This window comes from Leuciscus leuciscus (genome assembly GCF_965113295.1).
Source record: "Leuciscus leuciscus genome assembly, chromosome: 25".
NCBI lineage: Eukaryota > Metazoa > Chordata > Actinopteri > Cypriniformes > Leuciscidae > Leuciscus > Leuciscus leuciscus.
In genome coordinates this window covers 22,898,382-22,921,582 of record NC_138724.1, presented here as the reverse complement: position 1 = coordinate 22,921,582, position 23,201 = coordinate 22,898,382, and the positions used below count along the sequence as shown (strand labels likewise).

Here is a 23,201-nt window from a genome sequence, read left to right as displayed (position 1 = left end):
AAAGGTTTATCTTAAGTTATTTTAAAAAAAAAAGGATAATAGTTTAATTATTTTGATGTGGTTCTTTACTTTCCAATACGTTTTTTTGAGGAAGAAAAGCACATCAAATACATAAAAAATATATAGCCTAAATACATTTAGGCCTACACATCTCAGTTTTCTGTATTAATCTCAAGTAAATGCAATAATAAAACAAATACTATTTTGATTGGTAATGACGGTAAACGCCATTTCATTACACACGACACCGTCATTATTAAAAGGAGCGCTAGAGGGCGGTTAACTTTAAAACGTAAGTATAGGTCGTAATAAGCTGCTTGCACATACGACTTTGATGGTCGTTTTTTGTAGGAGGACAGTCTCGGAAAAGGATAAGAGAGGTTTTTGGTTTGGGATTATGATGAATTGTGGGAAATAATGTGGATGACAATGGTAACTTTTCAACTTTTAGGTTCAATTCAGGTGCAATGCAGCAAACCTATTACAAACAAGTGTAAAAGTGTTGATATACGGGTAGTTGATATGAAAAACTTATGGGAAGTTGATATGTGTGACATGCTATACTCAATCAAAACATTTTAAACAACATTTTTGTCATTGTTTTATTATTATTATGCATGCTGTTTTTATGCTCTCATATTAATTGAGGAATATTTATACAAAAATTCATTTAAAATGAACAAGGGAACACATAAAATATGATAAATAACAAATTGAAACAAAAATATAAAAAAATATTATAATATATAATATAATAAAATAAATATGATATATATATATATATAATATTTTGAACCTAAAATTTTACATAAATATATGCACAAAAAACCCCATACAAAACTAGTTCAATCATTCACAAATTTCTCATACACAGAAAATGTGCTCCTGTCTGCCTCGTCTTCATGCATAAAATGCCCTTTATTGAATATTCCAAGATGGCAGAACAAAGCAAAAGATGCCAAAAAAGTCTGAAAAGAAGATTAGAACAAGTAAACAAAATAGGAGGGAGGCTGCTGTGAAAGAACTGATGTGATATCTCTCCCTCTCATCATATTTTATACCTCATTATCGCAGACGTGGCACAGCATGAGAAATGACAGGCTCTTCAAACGGCCCTCATAACGCTCTTCTCCAAATGGAGGAAAATGTCACCAAAACTGCAGGATTGCGGACCTGGTGTGTGTAGCTTTCGGGGACAGGAGCCTAAAGCTTTTTACATCTCAGTATTCATCACACATCTGATCATCACAAACCCGACTATTCACTATTCACTATTCACTATTCTACTATTCTACTATTCTACTATCCAAGATAATGAGAATGTTCTGAGCCAGTCTACTTATCTACTATAATTTATATTATAACATCCATGCAGTGTGTCCCACAATGAATAGCATGATGTGCTGTATAATGTCTCAGTATGTCCTTTTGTAAAAGTTACATTTGTTATCCAAGTTGTTTTTACATACCAAAAATAAAAACTAACACCTGAAGCTAGCCTCTGTAAACAGCAAACAGTGTCAGTAGCCGGCCCACACTTTTTTTTAAATCAACCAGAAAACAAGCCAATGTGAAACTCTCTCTATACATATTCAGCATTGCTGACATTGGCTGAGAAGTCTGAATAGGGCGGGGCTTTGTAAAGTGGGCGTGGTTAAACAAAGTGGTTAGTCTAGTAGTGGAAGTTTGTATGTATGTATGTATTTGTTTGTACAAGAATCATACAATACATTGAGATGCAATGCAAATCTCTACATTCCACACAAACAAAATCCATTTTTCCGATAATACAAATCCTAGTGGAACAGCTGCTTTAAATGTCTCATGTAAATATAACAACATGTTCACAGTTGATTAAACGACAGTAAATTTGGACAGGTTGTAGAAAAAATAATCACATTGCTACACAATGTTGACAAAGTCATTCTGATCAGAGGTAAATAAAACAAATAGAATTAAAACAACTAAGAACTGTTACATAGCGTAGTTATACAATATTATTGCATCGACAAAAATAGTTCCAAAATGACACACTGGCCTCTATCAATTCCTGAATAAATGAGCGTTTTTGAATCACTTGAATTAATGATTAAATTACTCAAAGAAAGAAACCGGTTTACTTTCTGAACAAATCTGTTGAATTAGCAACACTGTAAAAAAAATTCTAACCTCCCCAACTCAAAATTTTCTAGACTATTTTTCAATTGGCCCAAGTGGAATTCTGTAAATTATAAAATAAAATTTTCCGAATTTCACTTGGGCGTAAAATAATTTTTTTTAGATGTGACCATGCAGTCACTAGAAATTTTTGAGTTGGGGTGGTTAGACATTTTTTACGGTGAATGAATGAATCACTTATAAAGAGTTTTGTTCATAAATTAATCAACAACAAATATTGGTCAAATGGATCAATGAATCACTCAATAAGACACTCCTACTGGCGTAACCAATAAATAACCAGGGAAAAAAGCCTTGGAACTGCCAGCTCATTTCTCTTCCTTTAGAGGCACATACCGTTTTTTTTTTTTTTGGCAATTCAGCGCAGCCTAATTAAACACAATCTAATTGCTCATAATCAAATACACAGATTGGTCTTCCTGGGTCTAAATGAGGTTAATCATATTGGTTTAAAATCTGTCCTGATAATATTCGTGCTTGTCTCTCATTTAGATCAGTTAGAAAGTGACTTGTTCTGATGCAATCCCTGAAACATACCAGCACTGGCTGGGTTTCTTTGTCTTGCGTTACACTGCTTTTCTCTTTTTTTTTTCTCAAAGCTGACTTCCCTAAACATTATAGATGTATCTAGGCTATGTGCAGTCCTTCCCTTTGGTATTGGATCTTTCTAACTCTGCAGGTTTGGACTTGAAACTGGGGCATGAACAAGTACTTGGGGTTCATTTTTCTCAAAGCACACCCTAAAATAAGCAGTGAGGGGTTATGTTTTGTAATGGAGAAGTTGTTGTAGTCTGTAGTTTGTTTAAATGGGTCATACCATCTTAACCATCATGTTCTGCTGAGATTGATTTTGATATTATGCTTGAGGTCCCAGATATATATACAGAAGAGTATAAATCGCATATTTGAGGTCTAAACAACTGCATTCTTACCTAAAAAACTATATTCCATGACACAATAACTACAATTATAATGGGTTTGCTCCGCTGCCATTGACGCTTGATGTGAGAAATCTTCACTGTCTGTCAGTAAAGATCTGTCAGAAACACGCGGAGCGATACAAATGTGTTTTCGTGCGATATTAGTAGAATATCACATTGAAAAGGCTCTCAACCAATCAGATTCAAGAACCAGAACTAACTTTTGTATTTGTAAACCAGCTCAAGCAGTTTTCAGAGGATTTTAGTTGGATGATTTAACAACATACTGTATGCTGTGACAGTAATAAATGTGACAAGTAGAAAAACTTGACAAAGTTCAAAGAAAACACCCGCTGAGAACAAAACCACAGCCAAAATCCCATGTGGTTAACACAAATGTCACATCTTTCAGAGCTACTGCGACCACAGCTCTGATGATGACAGTGACATCTTCATTAACAGAGATGCTATTTCTAACCCAGTGCAAAGATGATCTAATTTAGCTCTCGCTGAAAGCGTTGATTGACTCAAAACTTGTGGGTTAAGCCAGAGAGAGGTAAACTAAAGCCTCTCCATACACCGGCAACATGCTGTTTATTCATCATGATCTGACCATGAAGCCCCTGTGTAGCTCCTGAACCCTGCCTCAAAAGCTTTTTATAAAATATGAATCACAGCTCCAGGAACACAGATTCAGAATTCATTTTCATTCATTTCCATGGCTCCAAAAACCTGCAAGTCTCGAAGGAGCCGTTGGCGTCAGAGGCTGGGCAGCAAGATGATGTCTACACCAAATTAAGTTTGGACAACAACAACAACAACAACAACAACAACACCTCTGGTAAGACTAATGCAAAACATGCTACACTCAAAAATAAATAAAAAAAGAATTAAAAAAATGTAATTATTGATTAAGGATTGTTCAATTATTCAATTAAAATATGTAATGATTCAATTCAATTTGATGGAATTTTACTATTAATTGAAATGCATAAATCTAAAAAAAAAAGCCATTTAAAAAAAATGTTTTTGAGTGCACAGGCACTTTGAGTGCAGTGGTCCATTTAAAATACAATTATTTAAATGATCTAAAATTCACATTTGAATGATCTAAAATATAACTTTTTAGGTTAGATAAAATCATTTAAATGACCTAAATTATTGAAATATATAAAAAATTATTATAAAGAAATACATACAATAAATACAATTATTTAAATGATCTAAAATTCACATTTGAATGATCTGAAATATAACTTTTTAGGTTAGATAAAATAATTTAAATGACCTAAATTATTGAAATATATAAAAAATTATTATAAAGAAATACAAACAATAAATACAATTATTTAAATGATCTAAAATTCACATTTGAATGATCTAAAATATAACTTTTTAGGGTAGATAAAATAATTTAAATGACCTAAATTATTGAAATATATATTTAAAAAAAAATTATATATATTTTTTTTAATTATCTAAAATACACATTTAAATGATATAAAATACAAATATGTGTGAATTACAATGTTGCTTTAATACTTTTTTTAAATTTTATTAAAGTAGGTCTTGACAGTATAAATATAAATATGCTGAATTAAATTACTTTAGCTGTTTGAATGTCTTTTGAGCTAAAGAAACGGATTTGTGAAGGAATCGTTCTGGTTTTGTGAGCCAGATCAACTGGATTCATTGAGAAGACCTGACTCAAAAAAACTATTTGTTCAAAAATGAATCTATAGTGTCAAGGAAATTATGGTGGATCTTCATTAAATAACTTAAATTTAGGCCGATTTACAGCCTATTTACTAAATATAGTGCATTCATCTTATGAAATGCTTTTATGGTGTTTTTAAGTCCCTATTCATTGCAAGAAAAAAAAAGAGATCAATACAGAATAAATCACCTAAAACGGGTTTGGCTTGATTGGACTTTTGGATTGGTTCAGGTTCATTTTGGTTGAACTATCCCTTTAAAAAGATAGGAATCTGTCTGTAATGGTTAAGGCCCTTGAAAGAAGACCAGAGCATTCATCCCCATGTCCACAAGTCAGTAAATGATCTGTGTTATCACTGAACTTTATCTCTGAGATGTGTTTGAGGGGAAAATAACAGAGAGAATCAGTTTGTGAGATCAGTTGTTGTCATGACAGATGAGAGCTGCAATTTAATCCTTCTTAATACTGCGGAAATTTTATTCTGTCCACTGGCCACGAATGGCTTTAGATTACTCTCTGTCTCTCGGAGCTGGAGTGCATAGATGACATGAGAAAAGGATTTATCTGTTTCTTGTCTCTCTGTTGTCTCATTGTATTTTATTATTGCTGTAGACATCTGATTGCAGCTAGCGTCTCTCATCATTGATAAACTATGGCATGGAGACGTTCTTTGCTCACTTAGAGGAGGAAATGACAGTCTGCCTCTGTGAAACAAAGCTATTGCTGTTTGTTTTGTTTTGTTTAACTGACTGGTTTCATGAGCCACTAAATTCATCAATGCACAACATAAAACTCACGTGACTTTGCCTCAAAAGTGGATGTAATTAGATGACTGGACAAACCAGCGGATCAGTTTCCTTGCACAGCAGCTCAAATGTTGATTTGACTATTGTAAAATGCCTGAGCCAAACTCGGAATAACCAACGCTATCTCACGACAATTCGTACGAATTCGTACGAATGATAAAAAGTTGGCTAATTCGTACGACCTCACTCGTACGAATTTCTACGATTTGTCTAAACCCACGTGATGGGTAGGTTTAGGGGCGGGGTCAGGGGTAGGTCATTCGTATGAATTCATACGAATTGGCCAATTCGTAAAATATGTACTATTTTGCAAAAATCGTACTAATTCGTACGAGTCAGGTCGTATGAATTCGTACGAATAAGCCACTTCGTAGATTTTTTTACGTTTTCCCGTGAGATCGGGCTGGAATAACACATTGCGTTTCGTCTGAGACGCAAGTCATTTATGATGTATGAAAAAAGATCCAAAGTGGCTTCCCTAAATGCAAAAACTTCCATTTTATTACAGATATTTTTTGGCAGGAAGTGACGGTTTTGTTCTTTTGAACACATTGGATGGAAACACTGCTTTATTCAGAAATGTTTTATGCGATATTCCAATTTTGCGCATAAGTTAAAGGCGCAGTACGCTGTTGATATTTGAAATCACCAAAAGAAACACGCCCCTACCCAAAAGGATCACACCCCTATCTTGTTAGCCCCGCCCCCAATTTCACAAACACGCTGCATGTACACAATGAGTGTATATGCATATAAGTGTTCAATCCACTTTCAACAGCGTTTCTCAGAATTCGCTCACCGCACCTTTAAATTCGCAGCTTTGGATGAAATCTTTGCTAATGAGATCAATATGAAATCAAAATGTAATGCAATTTCCTTTTTTCACATTTCTGATCTTACTGTAAGGCTTCATCAGTCTTTACTGCAAAGGCAAATATGAATGTTAATCCTTCATCAAAATGTAATTGCTTGTTCATCCTCTGTAGCGACTTTCCAACACCCACTTTTCATAATGCAATCAATTCTCAATGGACAACATCAGTTTTTCTTATTGAATACCCAGTTTCACTCAGAAATGCATCACATTATGGAGGTTGAAAACTAGAAAAACTAATATTATTTCATTGTTATTCAGTTTTTTTTTTTTTATCTATATTTTTTATTGTATGTATTAAAACCTGTCTAAATGTATAAAATCGTTAAATATCGTTATATATTCTTATAATATAAAAATAAAATTTGAGAAAATAATTTATAATGATTTTGAATAATTGATGTCATCCATAGCTTTGGTGAGAAGCTTGCATCCTGGTTAACAGCAGCACAGTGCGTGTTGATGTATGTTTCCACACAACCCCTCCCAGCATTCCCCTCTCCAGCTCTCCCTAGATGAAACAGCCAGCTGGGTGTTACATAACCGTTGCTCTCTGAGTTCACGTATGCACCTATTTTCCTGCTCCCGTGTGCAGTTTCTCTCCCTTTAATCATGCGCTGTAATGCACAAAAAACAATGAGCTGCATAAAAACAGATATTTACACAATTCAGTATTATTATACTGTGCTGTATGCAATATTCATGAAAGAGTCAATCTGATGGATATTTCACTGGATATATGAGGGTGCATTTACATATTAGTCAATGTGTAGGTCTTTTCAGACATCTGGAGAACCAAATTTAGATGCTTGACTGGGATTTTTCTATATAAGATGCATTTTTAAATCATAATTTTATTAAGTCATGAGAATAAATGACATTAATAATTTGGTAACACTTTATTTTAAGGTGACATATAGTTACACGTTACTACATTAGTACTTACTATAGAAATAACACTAAAATATGCATAATTACAAGTAACTAACCCTAAACCAAACCATAATCCTAACCGTAACTCTACACTAAAAACATGTAGTTAATTAATATTATTCAGTACTTATGTAAGTACAATGTAACTACATCACCTTAAAATAAAGTGTAACGGGTATGCTCATATATATAGTAATTCATGCTCATACATACATATACACATATATATATATATATATATATATATATATATATATATATATATATATATATATATATATATATATATATATATATATGTATATGTGTGTGTTTTTATATATATATATATAGAGAGAATTTTTTTTTTATATATAAATAAATATATAAGAAGAAAACAAATATTATATATTTATATTTTTTATATTATACACTACTTTAAATAAAGAGGACAGTCTTGTAGAATTATAGGTTATATTATCTGGTTTGGATGAAACCTCACATCCTGAAAGCTCTCTAATAGGTGTCATTCATCAAAGGGTTACATCTAATACCTTACAATGAAAGCATCGAAATTAATTCCATGCACATGCATTTTAAGATCTCCAATATTCTCCATCTTTAATCTTGTGGTAGCCACACATTCGATAACACGCTTTTAATACTATCACACACGCGCATAGACAGATTGGGAGGGATAAATACAATCCGAGAGGTCCATTAAGCTGAAGAGGAGACGCGTGTCTCACCCACCTCTATTTGAGCTTGGAGATGCACACATTACTATTACAAATTTAAAGTTATTGATCGATTCCCGTGCCTTGCAGCTCAGAAGCGCACACATAAAACATGCTGTGTGAAGGGTTATCAAGATCTCCAATAGCAATAACAAGACTCCATTTGTGGCATAGCATGTGTTAACTGCAACAACTAGTGTTAATTCTAGATACATTTTCAAAGAGATTTAGTGCAGATAAGCAGGAGTGGATCCCACACTGTATCACGTCTAGCATCATAACTCTATGGAAGCCAGAGGTCTCTATTAGTGGTACCATTAGGAACAAGCTAAATCATATTGATTTCCTTGGTATGACGGGGGTCACAAAATGTCCTCGCAGCCATAAGCCAAATGATACCCTTTGCCAGGCTTAAATTATATTTAAAAGGTAGGTGAATGAGAGCGAGTCTATAGTTAACATGGGATAATTTATCAACTCTTATTACAGCTATATAATATTTTAACTTAAAGAACAATCAGTGAATGAGCTCCACTTGGACCCCAAAAGTAGCATTGTCTTTGAAATTACATGGGCGTCTAACATATAACTGAACAGATTGGCGAGTATAGCTTTTATGAAATATAATTTCATAATTTTTACATTTCAACTGGTATTAGACACAAGATAAAACAAATTACTTCTGTCCCACCAGTTTCATCAAATGCAGTGCAGGGCTGACGTCAAAACCCGGAAAACTAATTCACCAGTGGTTCCCTTGAGATTTTCCCGGTGAGGTTTTTCAATTTATAAGTGAAATAAGGTCTGTGGTAAACATAAGTTGATGAAACATAAATTACACACACCCATATAGAAAAAACATAATTTTGAAGCTGTTACGTTAATAAAAAAATAATCAAATGTATGTTTCTAATAAGTAACTTGATAAGAACATTTGGTGTGTGAGTGTGTGTAATTTACGTTGTAGAACAAAACGTCCAAGTATCGTCAACTTATGTTTACCACAGATCTTACGGTACTCATAAATTGAAAACCCATTATTAAAACCCACAGAAATCTTGAGGGAACCACTGGTGAATTAGTCTTCCGGGTTTTGACTTCATCCCTGCACCATTGCAACTCCGCTCTCTCTATCTTTCATTGGTCAAACAAACAACTGGCCCCGCCCCAAATTCATGCCATTGGTGGAGCCTGTTGCTATGCGGCTTCTCAAACAAATAAAGCAATGTTTTGAAAACACCACAGTTTTTTTTTGTTTTTTGTTTTTTGGAGACTTCAAAATGGCTTACTTATAGTCCAACCTGATCTTATGAGACAACATAACTATTTTACGCTTTGGCGAATTGATGGTGAATTCATTTGAATTCGTACAATTTGAGTAGGCCTAGTGCAAAAACGGATTTTTAGAAGAAAAAACTACGCTTAAATCTAACTCTCAGTGGAGTATAAGAAAATCATACAAAACCATAGAAATTAGATCATACAAATTCACCTCCAATTCACCCAAACGTTAAATACTTCTGAAATACCATGAGGGTGTGCTGTATAGTCTTAGTCTTAGTATATTCAACAAGAATAAGAGAGCTTTCAAAATGCATCATCTTTCTGAGTTAAATGTGATATTTAATTAAAAAAAAAATTGCTTTATTTTGTCAATTGTAAATTATTAGTATTTTATGTACGACCAGTGATGTCAGCAGAAAAGGAAAGTTGTTTCAGGAAAATCACATTTTGATAAAAAAATGACAACGACAAGCAAACAGCAATGAACCATTCACAATACGACCAGGAATGCACAATCAAATTTGATTCATATTGACTTAAACACACATTAACTCTTAAATCATGCACTATTCAATCATGTACACCACAACACATGCCTAAGATAAAACATTGAGGCTCAACCTCTTCAAATGGATTTCAATGGGCATAAAATATCTGTTCAAATGCATAGTTATTCAATTAAAAAGCAGCACAAAGGGAATAAATCACAGAGGCTCAGGGAAAAGCCGCCATGTTGATCTATTAGGGAGAACCCTGCTGTGAGCAGAGCTCTAGTAAAATATTAAAGAGTCTGCAGACATCCACGCACTTCCTCACTTCAGCAACATTTTCTTCTACGGCTGACTATTATTGCATACCTGTATATAGGCCTATGTTTTATTTATTTTTAATTCCATTTGTTGGTCATAGAAATCTCCTCACTAACAAGGAAACTGAGCTTTTGTGATGCTTAACTAGATGTATTTGTGTTTCATTGTGTTGATGTCTGACACCTCTTGGAGATAAACAGATATAAAGAAGTTGGAGGTTAATCCTCCAACTGGTTTCAGGAAGCTGGTTCAAACAAAAGTGAGGAAAAATAGCTCTTTTTGCAGTAAAGCATGATTTTCAGGGACGTTCTATTCCAGCTTCTTTCTTTTTTTTTGCTTCCTCTTGAGATTTACCGTCCAGAAAAAAGCTTCTCTCGCAAACATAAAACACAAGCCAACTGTAGGACTGCAAAATTGGCATTACATTAACTGCCAACGCTAGACTGAAAAAACAGAGGTGTTTTAACGAGTTCCACTCTTTGCACATGCTCACATTCGATTCCGTCCATGTAGATTAGTTACAAATGATTAAAAACATGAGCATTAGATAAAGTTAGTGGTGTAATTGAGTGTGAAGTCCCAGTTTAGGCAGACAGTAATGGTGCCAATTTTTCGTACGGTTTCTTATATATATACAAAACCTAATTCTTTGTGTATCATTTATCTCATTGGTAAAAGCTAGTACATTTACCAACTTCACTTTATATTTCGATCATTGAAAGAGAGAGTTTAGATTAAATACTATACATTTATCTGAGAAGTGTGTATTTATACAGTAAATATATATATATATATATATATATATATATATATATATATATATTAAACATATATATGGATTTAAACACGGTACAATGTTGACAACTAAATTTAGACTACAAAATATGTGACCCTGGACCACAAAACCAGTCACATGGGTAAATTTCATGAAATTGAGATTTATACATCATATGAAAGTTGGATAAATAAGCTTTCAATTGATGCGTGGTTTGTTAGAATAAGACAATATTTAGCCACGATACAGCAATTTGAAAATCTGGAATCGAAAACCGAAAAAATCGAAACATTGGGAAACATTGCCTTTAAAATGGTCCATTTATGTTGGCGATCGTGCTGCATTCACTCACAAAAATACATGTTTTATATATTTACAGTAGGAAATGTACTAAATATCTTCATGGAACATGATCTTTACTTAATATCCTAATGATTTTTGGCATAAAAGAAAAATCTATAATTTTGACCCATGCAATGTATTGTTGGCTATTGCCACAAATATACCCGTGCGACTTATGACTGGTTTTGTGATCCAGGGTCACATATTCATTAAAAAGCAAGGTTTTTTCTTTCTTTTTAGAAATGAAAGACATTCCATTTGGGAATTGTGTGCTATTTCGAAAAGTCTGAATATTCACCATCTCTTCTAGGGAGCTTTAGACTCGTTTCTGACAGTGGAACATCTTACACTATGATGCAAAAATGGGTCCAAATTTGATGTAGCGCTTCTGCTAACTCAAAGCAGTTTCCAAGATTTTGTTTTCAGCCTGCATTCCCTCGCCGAGAGGTGCCTCTAATAAGTCATATTTTTATAACATGTTTTCTGCCTTTGATCACCAGAAATCCACGGAGGAGCAGTTTGAAAGCCACAGAAGACAGCTAATGATCCAAAGAAATCTAGGAGGGGGAGTTTTTTTTCTAGGTTTGCCAACATGAATAAGTTCACCTGCAGTTATATGTATACATACAGTATTATTTACTACATAACTAGCTTCATCATGAGCTTTTTGTATCTGAGAAAAGCTATAATGGTGATTCTGGTGCCCGTGAGACATTTAGAGGATATAAATAATGCATATGTTTTTATCCATTGCAAGGAGATCCCCCACCCTTCAGCACACAACTAGCACACACACAATTTATAAATACACACTATTAACACACAACTTGCATTCGCCCACACAGCACAAATACACACACACACACACACACACACACACACACACACACACACACACACACACACACACATAAGGTGGAATGCGCTGAAAGTGATACATCAAAACATCAATTTTATAATTTAATCAGTTCACACGCTTGCATCATTGCACATCTCATTTTCATGAACTTAATGATGCTTTTCATGTCTAAAAGAGAAGGCCAGCATATCTCTCTTTTCTGCGAGGATCGGTAATCTGAAAAAGCAAGTTTTGTATTGCTTCCAGCACAACTTCTCTCCACAATTGATGACCGCTCTTCTTTCCGAAAGTGGCGACGATTGTGCACTTTATCATATTAAATGATTGCATCACTTAGTCTCTGCGGGAGAAATATTTTCACTGGGTATTGATTACGTAACTGCTTCCAAAATCTACTAGGCAGCAACCAGACTCTTATTGATTCATTCTATAAATGGAAGCATCACCTAAACGCTTCAATGTCTTCGGGCTACAGTTGAATTTAAAGAAAAACTCCCTTTAGCTGAGTTTTCTGTGCAGTGATGCTTAGTTTTCATGCCTCTGTGAGCTTCAAACATGGTTATACCCTTTAATATTTCATAAACTTTTACTCTGCAGAGTCCCCCACTGCAATCTCGACTATGGACTTTCATGGCAAAACAAAACAGAAAAACACATTTGATACACAATATCACTATATATATCTAATACACAATACACAAAGAAGCAAATCAACTTTCTTACCGTTGAATTATGCTGACTATGCATCAAAATAGTCCCTCTATTGAAAAAAATTTGAAAATTTGAAATACCCCAAAAAGCTGTGTATCCGGTAATGACGGCCTGTGTTCAAACATGAGAAAGAGGGAGAGAGAGAGGGATCATCCAGACAGCCAGCAGAGATGCTGAACAGGAAGATTAGGATGCGAGCGCTCTTACACACACTCTCCTTCCCTCCTCCCGATCCGTTCATTATAGGAGGAGCTCCCAGAACACGCCCAAGCAACTCACAATGGTAGAGACCATCCCTACCTCTCTGCTCCTCGCTCACTCCCACATGTGCCAGAGCTGGCGTAAGGGAGCAGCGACTGTTTGTGATAGAGAGAGAGAGAGAAAGAGAGAGAGAGGGTGAGAGAGATGGAGGGAGAGATACTGTAGAGAAAACATGAATGCACATCAGGGAGGAGAAATTGGGCTTGGCAGATGGATAGCTGCTTATGGGGGGGGGGGGGGGGGGGGGGTCTTTATTAATGATGGATGGGGTTTCTTCAGTGGACTGTGATGAAAATGCATATCTATCTATCTATCTATCTATCTATCTATCTATCTATCTATCTATCTATCTATCTATCTATCTATCTATCTATCTATCCATCCATCCCTCCATCCCTCCATCCATCTCCACCTACATTCACCCCATGAAAGGGAAATGCATCACTATTCTTCACATATTGTTTACCAACTGCAGTGCTCTCACCTGGCAAGGTGTGTGTGTGTGTGGAGACTGTCCTCCTACAAAAAACGACCATCAAAGTCGTATGTGCAAGCAGCTTATTACGACCTATACTTACGTTTTAAAGTTAACCGCCCTCTAGCGCTCCTTTTAATAATGACGGTGTCGTGTGTAATGAAATGGCGTTTACCGTCATTACCAATCAAAATAGTATTTGTTTTATTATTGCATTTACTTGAGATTAATACAGAAAACTGAGATGTGTAGGCCTAAATGTATTTAGGCTATATATTTTTTATGTATTTGATGTGCTTTTCTTCCTCAAAAAAACGTATTGGAAAGTAAAGAACCACATCAAAATAATTAAACTATTATCCTTTTTTTTTTAAAATAACTTAAGATAAACCTTTTGTAACAACAAAGTAAAAAAAAACGATGATTTAAAAAAAAACACTACAGATGATAAAACCGTGACATTTTATCATATGTAGTGATTTTAAAACATTTTCAGCATTTTTATATTGATTTTTTTTTCAGTTCAGCTAAAGTTTTTAACATATCATCATTTGACCACATTCGTGTGGCGCTGAATAAAAAAAATAAAAAATCAATGAACCAAAAGGAAGAAGAAGAAGAAGAAGAAGAAGAAGAAGAAGAAGGAGGCGGCGGCCTTCTTATACTGTCTATGGCGGCGGCGGCGGCGGCGGAGGAGTGGCGTGGCCAGGTTTTTTCCTGACAGTCCCAGTGCGAGGTCGATATAGGTAAGGTGTGAATTTTATGCTGTTGTTTTTTTAATATATATTTATAAGTAGTTGTGTGTGTTTTTTGTAATTTATGTGGAACTAAATGAGTGCATTTTGACGTCTGGGTTACAAATCAGTTGCGATAACTGTTAGCCATTTTACTCATTAAGAAAATAACTGTTAAAGTTACGTTATTTCATTGCGACCTACTATCTAACGTTAGCTTCATCGCTAGCAGCATGTTGCTATTTCACATGCATCTGCAATTTCTGTCATATTGCCACAAATAATTTCAGCCTAATGTATCCAAAACTGTAACGTTAAATGTTTTCTCTTAGAGAAAAAGGTAGTTTCAGCATTATACAAATAGTATGAGGTCACAACAGTTTTACAGCTATCCAAATGATTTAAATTCAGGGTATCAATTCAGCTAGGTATAACATTTTAAAGAATTTAAAAAATGCAGTAATGGCAAAATCGGTTGACGGAATCAATTGTTCATTGTACATTCATTGTTATTGCCTATTTTAGGTTATAGCCACAAGTCAAGTCACCTTTATTTAGCCTATATATTGCTTTTTACTATACAGATTGTTTCAAATCAGCTTGAAAAAAAAACAACATTAATTTAGTTCATTTATATAGCCGCTCTGGAGAAAACAGTGATGCCATTATCCAGTTCAGTTCAGTTCTCATAATGGTGCCAATGCAGGCAGATCAATAATATTGGTGAATATTAAGTGTCCCCACTTCACATGCAAAATAAAATTTATTTAATAATACCCACTAGTGCAGTGGTTCTCAAACCTGTCCTGGCACACCCAACACTGCACGTTTTCTTTCTCTCACTAATCAAACACACCTGATTCAACTCATCAGCTCATTATTACATGGGTTAATGAGCTGATGAGTTGAATCAGGTGTGTTTGATTAGTGAGAGAAAGAAAACGTGCAGTGTTGGGGGTACGCCAGGACAGGTTTGAGAACCACTGCACTAGTGCATTCAGATTTATAGGCACAAACAGGTTGACAAGGACCAGTCCGTGCCCACACAGAGCCCTGGTTTGTTTTGTCTAATCATCTCATCTGTTTGTTTTCAGGTTTTTGTACCCATCCTTTATCACTGAAATATTTTACAAATCAATCGGTTCTTTTAAGAGCCAGTTTCTTTTTCCTCCTCTCTCTCTATTTCTCGCTTTCCTGTTTTGTATTTTTTTTATGTTTTTACTTTATCCTTCAATTATTTCTATTTAAAAACATCTACAAATGGCATCAGAGTCATTACAACAATTTAATGAATGGCTGGAAGCAGCAAAAACCATGGCTGATGAGTTGGAAACCCAAAAAGTAAAATATTTCATTATTTCTCTATCATGTTATTTACCTAAATTTAAAAGAAAATGCCTCTGCAAATGCTTCCCCAAAATTTATCATTTAGTTTTTACTTACAGACTAAAAAGAAAAGGAAAAAAAAGGGAACTGAAGTCTCCAATGTTTCCTGGAGAAAGAGAGACCAGCATGGGTACATCCTACCACAACGTGTTCAGAAGAAACGATCTGGTCAGTAAAATATACTGCCTACTGTTGTTCACAAGTGTCTAAGCTTTTGGTCAGCAGTGATGTTTTCTATATCATTACATGTGTTTGCAGTTAAACCTGCCGGCACTAGGGAGCTCTCAGAGGTCGAGGACGTGCAAATGAATGATATTCCGCAAGAGGGACCAAGTCTTGGTGAGCATATTGAATTGAAAGCCTAAATAATTTCAGCTTTTCTATTTAAATTTAAAATGTCACATATAGGCAACTGTTAAAGTATGTAATTCCCATTCCTATCATGCATATGAAGTGACAAAACCATATAAGAAATTGTTATTTTTTTTTATTAAAATGCATTATTGCAACTGGCTTTTTCCTTATTATTATCATTTAATTTTTTATTAATTTAGATCAAAATCTTCAGAGGCTAAAAAACCTGTTAACTTCTGTCGCTGTCTCTGCATCAGTGGAAGTAGAAGAGACACCCACCATGTCTGCATGGACCAAAAGACAGGTCATCTCTGAAAAGAAATTCAGGGCTGCAATGCCAGAGATCTTGAATTGCATGTTGGCTGCAGAGACCGTTACCCAGCATTGCTGTCAACAATGCAAAACTCTTGATGCTGTTGTCCGGTGCTTAGACTGTGTCCCCTCAGGAAATCAGTTTTTCTGTTCATCATGTGACACCGAGATCCACCGAAAAAATGTTTTCCATGATAGGGAAGCAATGTTTGATGGTTTTTTAAAACCCATTCCACCAACATCCGTAGTGGTGGTTGATGAAAGTGGCCAATATCAACTCCATGAACAAGGTATGTTCAGATAATGTAGTAGTAGGTGCCCTCTGCAGTTTCCTTTAACTGAATTTTTTTTTACTTTGTTGAGTAAATGTGTAGACATTACTGATATTACTTTCTGAAATTTGACTTTCTGAAATTTGATTTTGACTTTCTGCAGTGTGTATGCTTCCAATTCCTCCACCGATACAAATCTGTTCCTGTGGTCCAAACCTTGACTTCAAAATGATCCCAGGAAAGCAGACCGTATTGGTGACTATCAACGGTATGTCTTGTCACTTCCTTCTACCTTTTTATATCCAACCAGATGAAGTCAAGCATAATAATGGCTTACTATATTCTTTTGTACTGTGCTGTACAAATACTGGCCAAATAGTAAACGCATGTTTGTTTTAAGGTCCATACAACCTGTGCCTGCCGTGTATAAGCTGTCCACTTTGCTCTTCCAAATGGACTCCTGGGATTAGTGACTTGCTTCAATACAGATACTGGCCAGCAACCACCAGCTGCCAAATGCTGTTTAAGTTTGATCTGTTCACATCATTTGAGCAGATGAAATTAGCCAGCCCAGCTTTATCCCAACAAGCATTTCTCAGAATGCTTGAACATCGATGTCTTTGCACTGGTCGGGTAAGGGCTGTTTTCATTTCCAAAGTGTTTGAATTCCAGACTTCAAAATCTTTTATTTACCAAAATAATACCATCCTTCTTTCCAGACGGGTAGTGTTTGTGGTGACACCTTCCACAGAGTCTTTCGGGAGTTTTCCTTCTGCAATTTTAGGAAAGAAGATATGTGCCTGATGGAGCCCTTTAAATGCCCAGCATGCACACCAGACATGCTGGCTATATCTGCAGACGGCAATAGAAAACATTACCGGTTCAAGAAATCCAAAGGGTAAGTGTAATTTTTCATTTCTTTTTTTAATTTGGATATAGGGTGGTGCAATGGTATTTTTGTGTCCATGCTGCATCTCACCTGTCACCCAGTGCTAGATGCGATGGGCTCTAGACCCCCCATGCCATGACCCTCTAAAGGAAAAGCAAGTATAGCTATGGATGGACTGATATATAGAGAAACTGTACTTTACCTTATTGCTGTAAAAAATAACAACCATTCGTAGCATCTAAACCTATTTCTTCAACATAACTTTTTTTTGGCTCTAGTCATTATATAATTATACTTTTATTTGAAATTCATGGAAAGTAACAAAATGTGTCACATGTATGATTGCTTCACATTCAAACGTAAATGCTTTTACAATTTAAAAAGTGTTTTGAGAGATATAGCACTGTTTTAAACAAGCTTTACAATTCTATGACAGCAATCTGGTAAATTGTTCAGGAACTTTTTCTCCCTTCTGTAGCCTGAAGACACAAACAAAAATAAAGATGTTATTTCTTTTTGTACTTTAAACAGTATGTTTTTTACTTACACAAGTTAATTCCAAATTACAGCATTCATTTACACAGGACAAATACAATCTGATACTCTAAACACAGTGTTCCAGATCAAATGTGATTTATACAGACTAAAATGTGTGGCACCTTTATGGTTAATTGTTATATTAATTTAGGTGAATGCAATGTTAAATCATTATTATGTAATTGTGTTGGCGATGAATTCCTCTTATTTAACAGGACAGACGAACCATCTCTTTTTGATGGACTGTTCATCGCACAAGATGCCAAAGTATCTGCCTTTGTTGACCAAATTAGAAGCCAGATGTTAAGTGTAAGGGTTTCTTTAACTCTTTTTAATTGAATGTTTTCTTGTCCTGGGATTACATGTAACGTATTGTATCTACTTTCAGAGGACAGGTCATGATGTCTGTGGACCGGCAACATTTACAGCAGGCAGAGAAATCGCACAGAAGTCCAGGGCCAAGGTGGATGAAGAGGGCCTTGAAATAGCTGTGTGCAGACATGGAATTTTGCTGCAAGGCTTGAACCACTACCGTGGTGAAATATATGCCTACCCAATGTTCCTGCAGAAGGAGCTGGCACAAGCTGCAAATGCAACATTCTTTTGTATGGACATTGCTTGCAGGTAGATAGCCATTGCCAAATGATAACTGAAGTTTTTACTGATGTTTTACCTTTATTAATAACCATTAACACCATGACTAGCTAAATATCACACATTTTTTATATTATGGAATTAGAAAATGAATATGGCTACTACCTTATCAGTACTGATATGACAAATTACCATACATATGACTACATACTGTAGTGTTATTTGATTGGTTACAGGAATTGTACTAGTCACTTAGGTCCTGGTTTGTCTCCTTACCAGTTTTGGCAATTTTTTCTTTACAGGTACTGGCCTTATTTGGAAAAGATGGCAGAAAAGATACCCGAGCTCCAACCACTTACCAGGATGAAGCCTTTTTTATCTGTAATGCATGCCAAGGCTCACACTGGCAAATGTGAGGTACTGTGTGCGAGTTAAGTTTACGTTTTAATGTTAAGTTTACGTTTTAATGTTACGTTTTTTTAGAAACATCCTTACAGCATCACAAAAATTTAGCTTGATTATTATCTCGGAAAATATGCACGTTTCATAAGTCAAAAGTAGTACCTTAAACATTATTGAAATACTTTAATGCAGTGGTTTTCAGACCTGTCCTGGAGGACCCCAGCACTGCATTGTGTACAGTATGTCTCCCTTATCTGACACACCCAATTCAGGTCTTGCGGTCTCTACTAATGAGCTGATGAGTTAAATCAAGTGTCATATAAGTGAGATATACAAAATGTGTAGTGCTAATCCTCAAGGACAAGTTTAAAACTACTTATTTAGTGTGTGTGTGTGTTGGGTGTATATATACACACAATGCTTATGAACTTTTTAAACATAGTTAACATTACTATCAGTGATCACACTGTTACAAGAGAATTGATCATTCTGGTTGAACAGCAGGGTTGTTTGCAGGATTTGCTTCCCGATCCCGTCCAAAAGTTCTAACTGCACAATTGCAGTTGTGAAAGCTTTTCTTTCATTGTTATCCTACCTCAGAACATTTTATATTTGAAAATATTAAACATCAAAATTTGCTCATGGCACCAAATTCAATTGATGATACACAAACTAATAAATAAGATTGATAAAGGTCTTTAGAATGATAAAGGTCTTGGTCTTCTTCTTGGGAGCAGGTCAGGTGGGGCGGTAGAAGCCAGGAGGGTGCAGGAAACACTGTTGGTGAAGAGGTGGAACAGGTCAATAGCTTCCTTTCAAGGGCAGCTCTTACTACAAAGTACATGACCAAGTCAGGTTGGTTGAAAAAAAGGGTTAACCATTGTGTTTGACACAATGCTAGATTGTACAATTGATTTGTTCTTATCGGTTTTGTTTTTTTATAGGCAGAGGAGATATGATTACTGTACTTGCCATGGGATGGAACAATAGGAAGGTGGAGAGTCTCCACAAGACACTGGCGAAAAGATTTGTCAAAGTAAGAAGCCTAGACTGCACGTTAAGGTGTTTCCTGGGCCCTGGAGACACTGTGAATGTGATTGTGCTCTCCACTGCATTTTCTTTCAGGGGCAATTGTGGTTAATTCTGCAGTGATACTATGTTTTCTGTCATTTTTTAAAAATCTTTATAAATAGACTACACAGAGAGCAGAAATGGAAGCAGCCAATCTTGAGAGTCTCAAGCAGGAGTTAAACATCTCTATGGAAGATGCAGATCGGTGGGTGTGTGATGTCAAGCAATGGGCAGCCACTGGTGTGTAATATAGTCACTGGTGTGTACATTTCCATATATATTTGTCTACATTTTTGATACTGTGTTTTCTGTAATGGTCGACTTTGCTTATTTCTGGTTTTCAAGAGAGACACAGGACTCACAGTAGCCAGGAAGAGCTCCAGAGTGAAATCGATGAGATTATTTATTCAATCCGAAGAAAGAAGCATGATCTGTATCGACAAAATGGTATTTGATACTACATCACTCAACTTGCATTTTGTAAAAAAAAAATGTTTTCTAACTTTTTTTTTTTTAAACTTACAGACAGCAACCAAACAAGGCAACGCAAACGGAGAAGACTTGGTGAGCTCAAAAAGACCCTCAGAGAGAAGATAGTGCTGTACAACACCATTCCTGGCTGTGAAGAGAAAATTGACACCGAAGCAGCATGCAGTCTCTCTGATGACTTTATTCTGCCTTGGGAAGCACAAGGAGACGGTAATTAATGTGTTTTATTTTTGTGCTTTTTTGAATTCACAAAATGCAGTTGATTGTTAATATAAGTAATAACACTCAGCAATTTAACACTGCCACCCAGTAAAAAAGGTGTAACATACAGTAAAGAATAACACATTATATATTCTGTTGCTATCTGAAAAGTTATCTGTAATGTTACCATATAAAGACATAGTGATAATCTGATAGTTATTGTTACTCCTGTAACACACCTTCTATACTAGTAGTGGTCATCACTTTTCTTTTATATATAAGAGCTGCAATAGCCAAATACATTTAAGAAGAAAGCCATATCTATTCTGAAATGGCAAAATCCAACCCAAGCATGAAATAACAATTAGATATCCTTTCAATATGTCTTTAATAAAAAAATAAAAACATATCTTAATACTGGGCTGAGCATTGTTTTTTTGTTTTTTTTTACTTTCTGTTGTATTGTAATGTAGTGTGATGTTTCAGTTGTTGTCAATTGTGTATTGGCTGCATTATTATATGCATACTTAAGGGATGATACAGTTAGGATATTGTTATATTACTACCCGTGTACATTTTTATAAAGTTATTCATCAATATTATTCTCAAGGCGCTCAAATGACTAGTGAAGAACACTGCTAGAGGTAAAGCTGAATATGTTGTGTGTTAGTGTTTGAAATTTTTCCTCTCCACTTTTATTTTCAAAAATAGTGGCGAGTCTCCGCTTGAAGAGACGACTGTTTGATCAAGTCATGCTGGTCAGGCGCATGGAGGAGGAGAAGATAATAATTGTAAAAGAGATGACTCAGCATTATCAGCATCTAAAAAAAACATTGGACAAACTGGACAGTCTTCTTCGGGAAACTAAAGAGGACATCAAGATCCATAGTACGTACGATAAATGTTTCTTATTGAATGTGTATAAATAAGGTTATCCCACTAACCAGGATGTTATAGTTTACTGTAAATATTGCTTTAAAAAAATCACAATTCTTAGCGTTTTTTTTTTAATGAAATACTGCTTAATAATCGTCAATTTTCTTCACTTTTTACCTCAAGATCCGCCTAGAGAGCTGACCGAAGATGGACACAGGGGGCTCTACTGCTGTATCTTACACAAGCGACACATTCTACAGCAGAAACTTGCAGCAGTCACCAGCACCTATGGCAGTGTCAACACAGACCCTTCCCTCTTCTTGCTGGAGGAAGATGTTGAAGAGGAGAGTGAGGACAACAGCAGTCCAGAACTTTCTGAAGAAGAGTTTTAAAGTTTTAGCACAAACATTTGAAGCATTGGATTCATCATCTTTCCAAATTCTGATTTTTGAGTCTGGAAATTAAATATTTTTCAGATTAATTAAAAAATAAATAAATAAGTAAAAGTCATTCTTACCCTGAGCTACTGTGTTTGTTTTTTACACCAATATTTTCTAACTCTTTGCAGATTTGAATAACAGAAGGGTCTACATTATCCATAAGCCTCTGTCACCATTGTTATAGAGGCATAGCTTGCTTACTTGTTACTTTTATATTACATATTTTACACGTGGCATGACATTACACCTACAACTTTTAAAAATAATGATTTATTGCAAATTTAATAAATATTTATATTAACATACATTTTGGTCGTTGATGCAATATATTTAATATTACATTTAGCATATGCATATTAATTTGTATGCATAGACTTAATCACAAGTTGTATATCCCATTTTAAAACATTAATTAATTTGAATAAAACTGAAATACTCTTTTTCTTCCTCACTTTACATTAACATTAACTACAATACTACTCATACAGATCAATACAAACTACAGATTTTGTAGAATACAGTGTATTTATATTTTAGATCTTGTAAATATATGTATTCAATATTATTTTGCATCTATATCCTTAACAATAATTAACATGATCATAGTGCCCTGAATGCTGATACTGATGTTCTTAATTTTATAACTTTTCTTTTGCATTTTGCTCACAAGTGGCCAAAGCAGGATATTAGTTCATAACAATACATACAAGTTAATGTACACATCATTCATATTACTTTTTCTTTATTTGTATAATGCCTGTGAAACATTGTATTGCAGGATTTTACTCGTTTAACTTATTACAGCAATAAAAAATCCTGTATATAGATTGATATCTAGGGTTAGGGTTAGGTACGCGTGTGTGTGAGAGAGAGAGAGAGATAGAAAGTGTGTCTGTGTGTGAGAGAGAGTTTGTGAGCAATAGGGTTAGGGTTAGGTGTGTGTGTGTGTATTTGTGTGTGTGAGAGAGAGAGAGTGTGTGAGCA

General features: G+C 35.0%; 2 protein-coding genes across 4 annotated transcripts in view; one reads left to right on the top strand and one right to left on the bottom strand.

Moving 5' to 3' along the window:
- Positions 1-13,183, bottom strand: part of sv2bb (synaptic vesicle glycoprotein 2Bb) — a 50,725-nt gene extending 37,542 nt beyond the window's left edge. The window contains exon 1 of one of the 2 annotated variants that reach the window (XM_082160192.1): positions 12,937-13,183. The gene's annotated coding sequence lies outside the window, so the exon portion shown is untranslated. The remainder of the gene's footprint in view (positions 1-12,936) is intronic. The other variant, XM_082160193.1, reaches the window with a different exon arrangement.
- A 1,150-nt stretch (positions 13,184-14,333) lies between these two features.
- LOC309490883 (uncharacterized protein) lies at positions 14,334-22,496 on the top strand. Of its 2 annotated transcripts, XM_082160188.1 has the most exons (18): positions 14,334-14,406; positions 15,489-15,735; positions 15,840-15,948; positions 16,039-16,119; positions 16,335-16,736; positions 16,882-16,986; positions 17,119-17,351; positions 17,438-17,616; positions 18,360-18,453; positions 18,533-18,768; positions 19,041-19,155; positions 19,878-19,995; positions 20,085-20,176; positions 20,334-20,451; positions 20,557-20,658; positions 20,737-20,910; positions 21,613-21,789; positions 21,961-22,496. In XM_082160188.1, the coding sequence occupies exons 2-18, from the start codon at positions 15,655-15,657 to the stop codon at positions 22,167-22,169; spliced, it is 2,625 nt and encodes an 874-aa protein (XP_082016314.1). In that variant the 5' UTR covers positions 14,334-14,406; positions 15,489-15,654; the 3' UTR covers positions 22,170-22,496. The 2 variants fall into 2 exon arrangements, with proteins under 2 accessions (XP_082016314.1, XP_082016313.1); XM_082160187.1 differs by lacking the exon at positions 14,334-14,406 and having other exon boundaries at positions 15,323-15,735.
- The last annotated feature ends 705 nt before the right edge of the window (positions 22,497-23,201 follow it).

Coding starts and splice junctions, on each gene's coding strand:
- LOC309490883 (XM_082160188.1), top strand. CDS start 15,655: ATGGCATCAGAGTCATTACAACAATTTAATGAATGGCTGGAAGCAGCA. Junction 18,454..18,532: donor TTAGAAGCCAGATGTTAAGT/GTAAGGGTTTCT, acceptor ATCTACTTTCAG/AGGACAGGTCATGATGTCTG. Junction 19,156..19,877: donor CTCACACTGGCAAATGTGAG/GTACTGTGTGCG, acceptor TCTTGGGAGCAG/GTCAGGTGGGGCGGTAGAAG.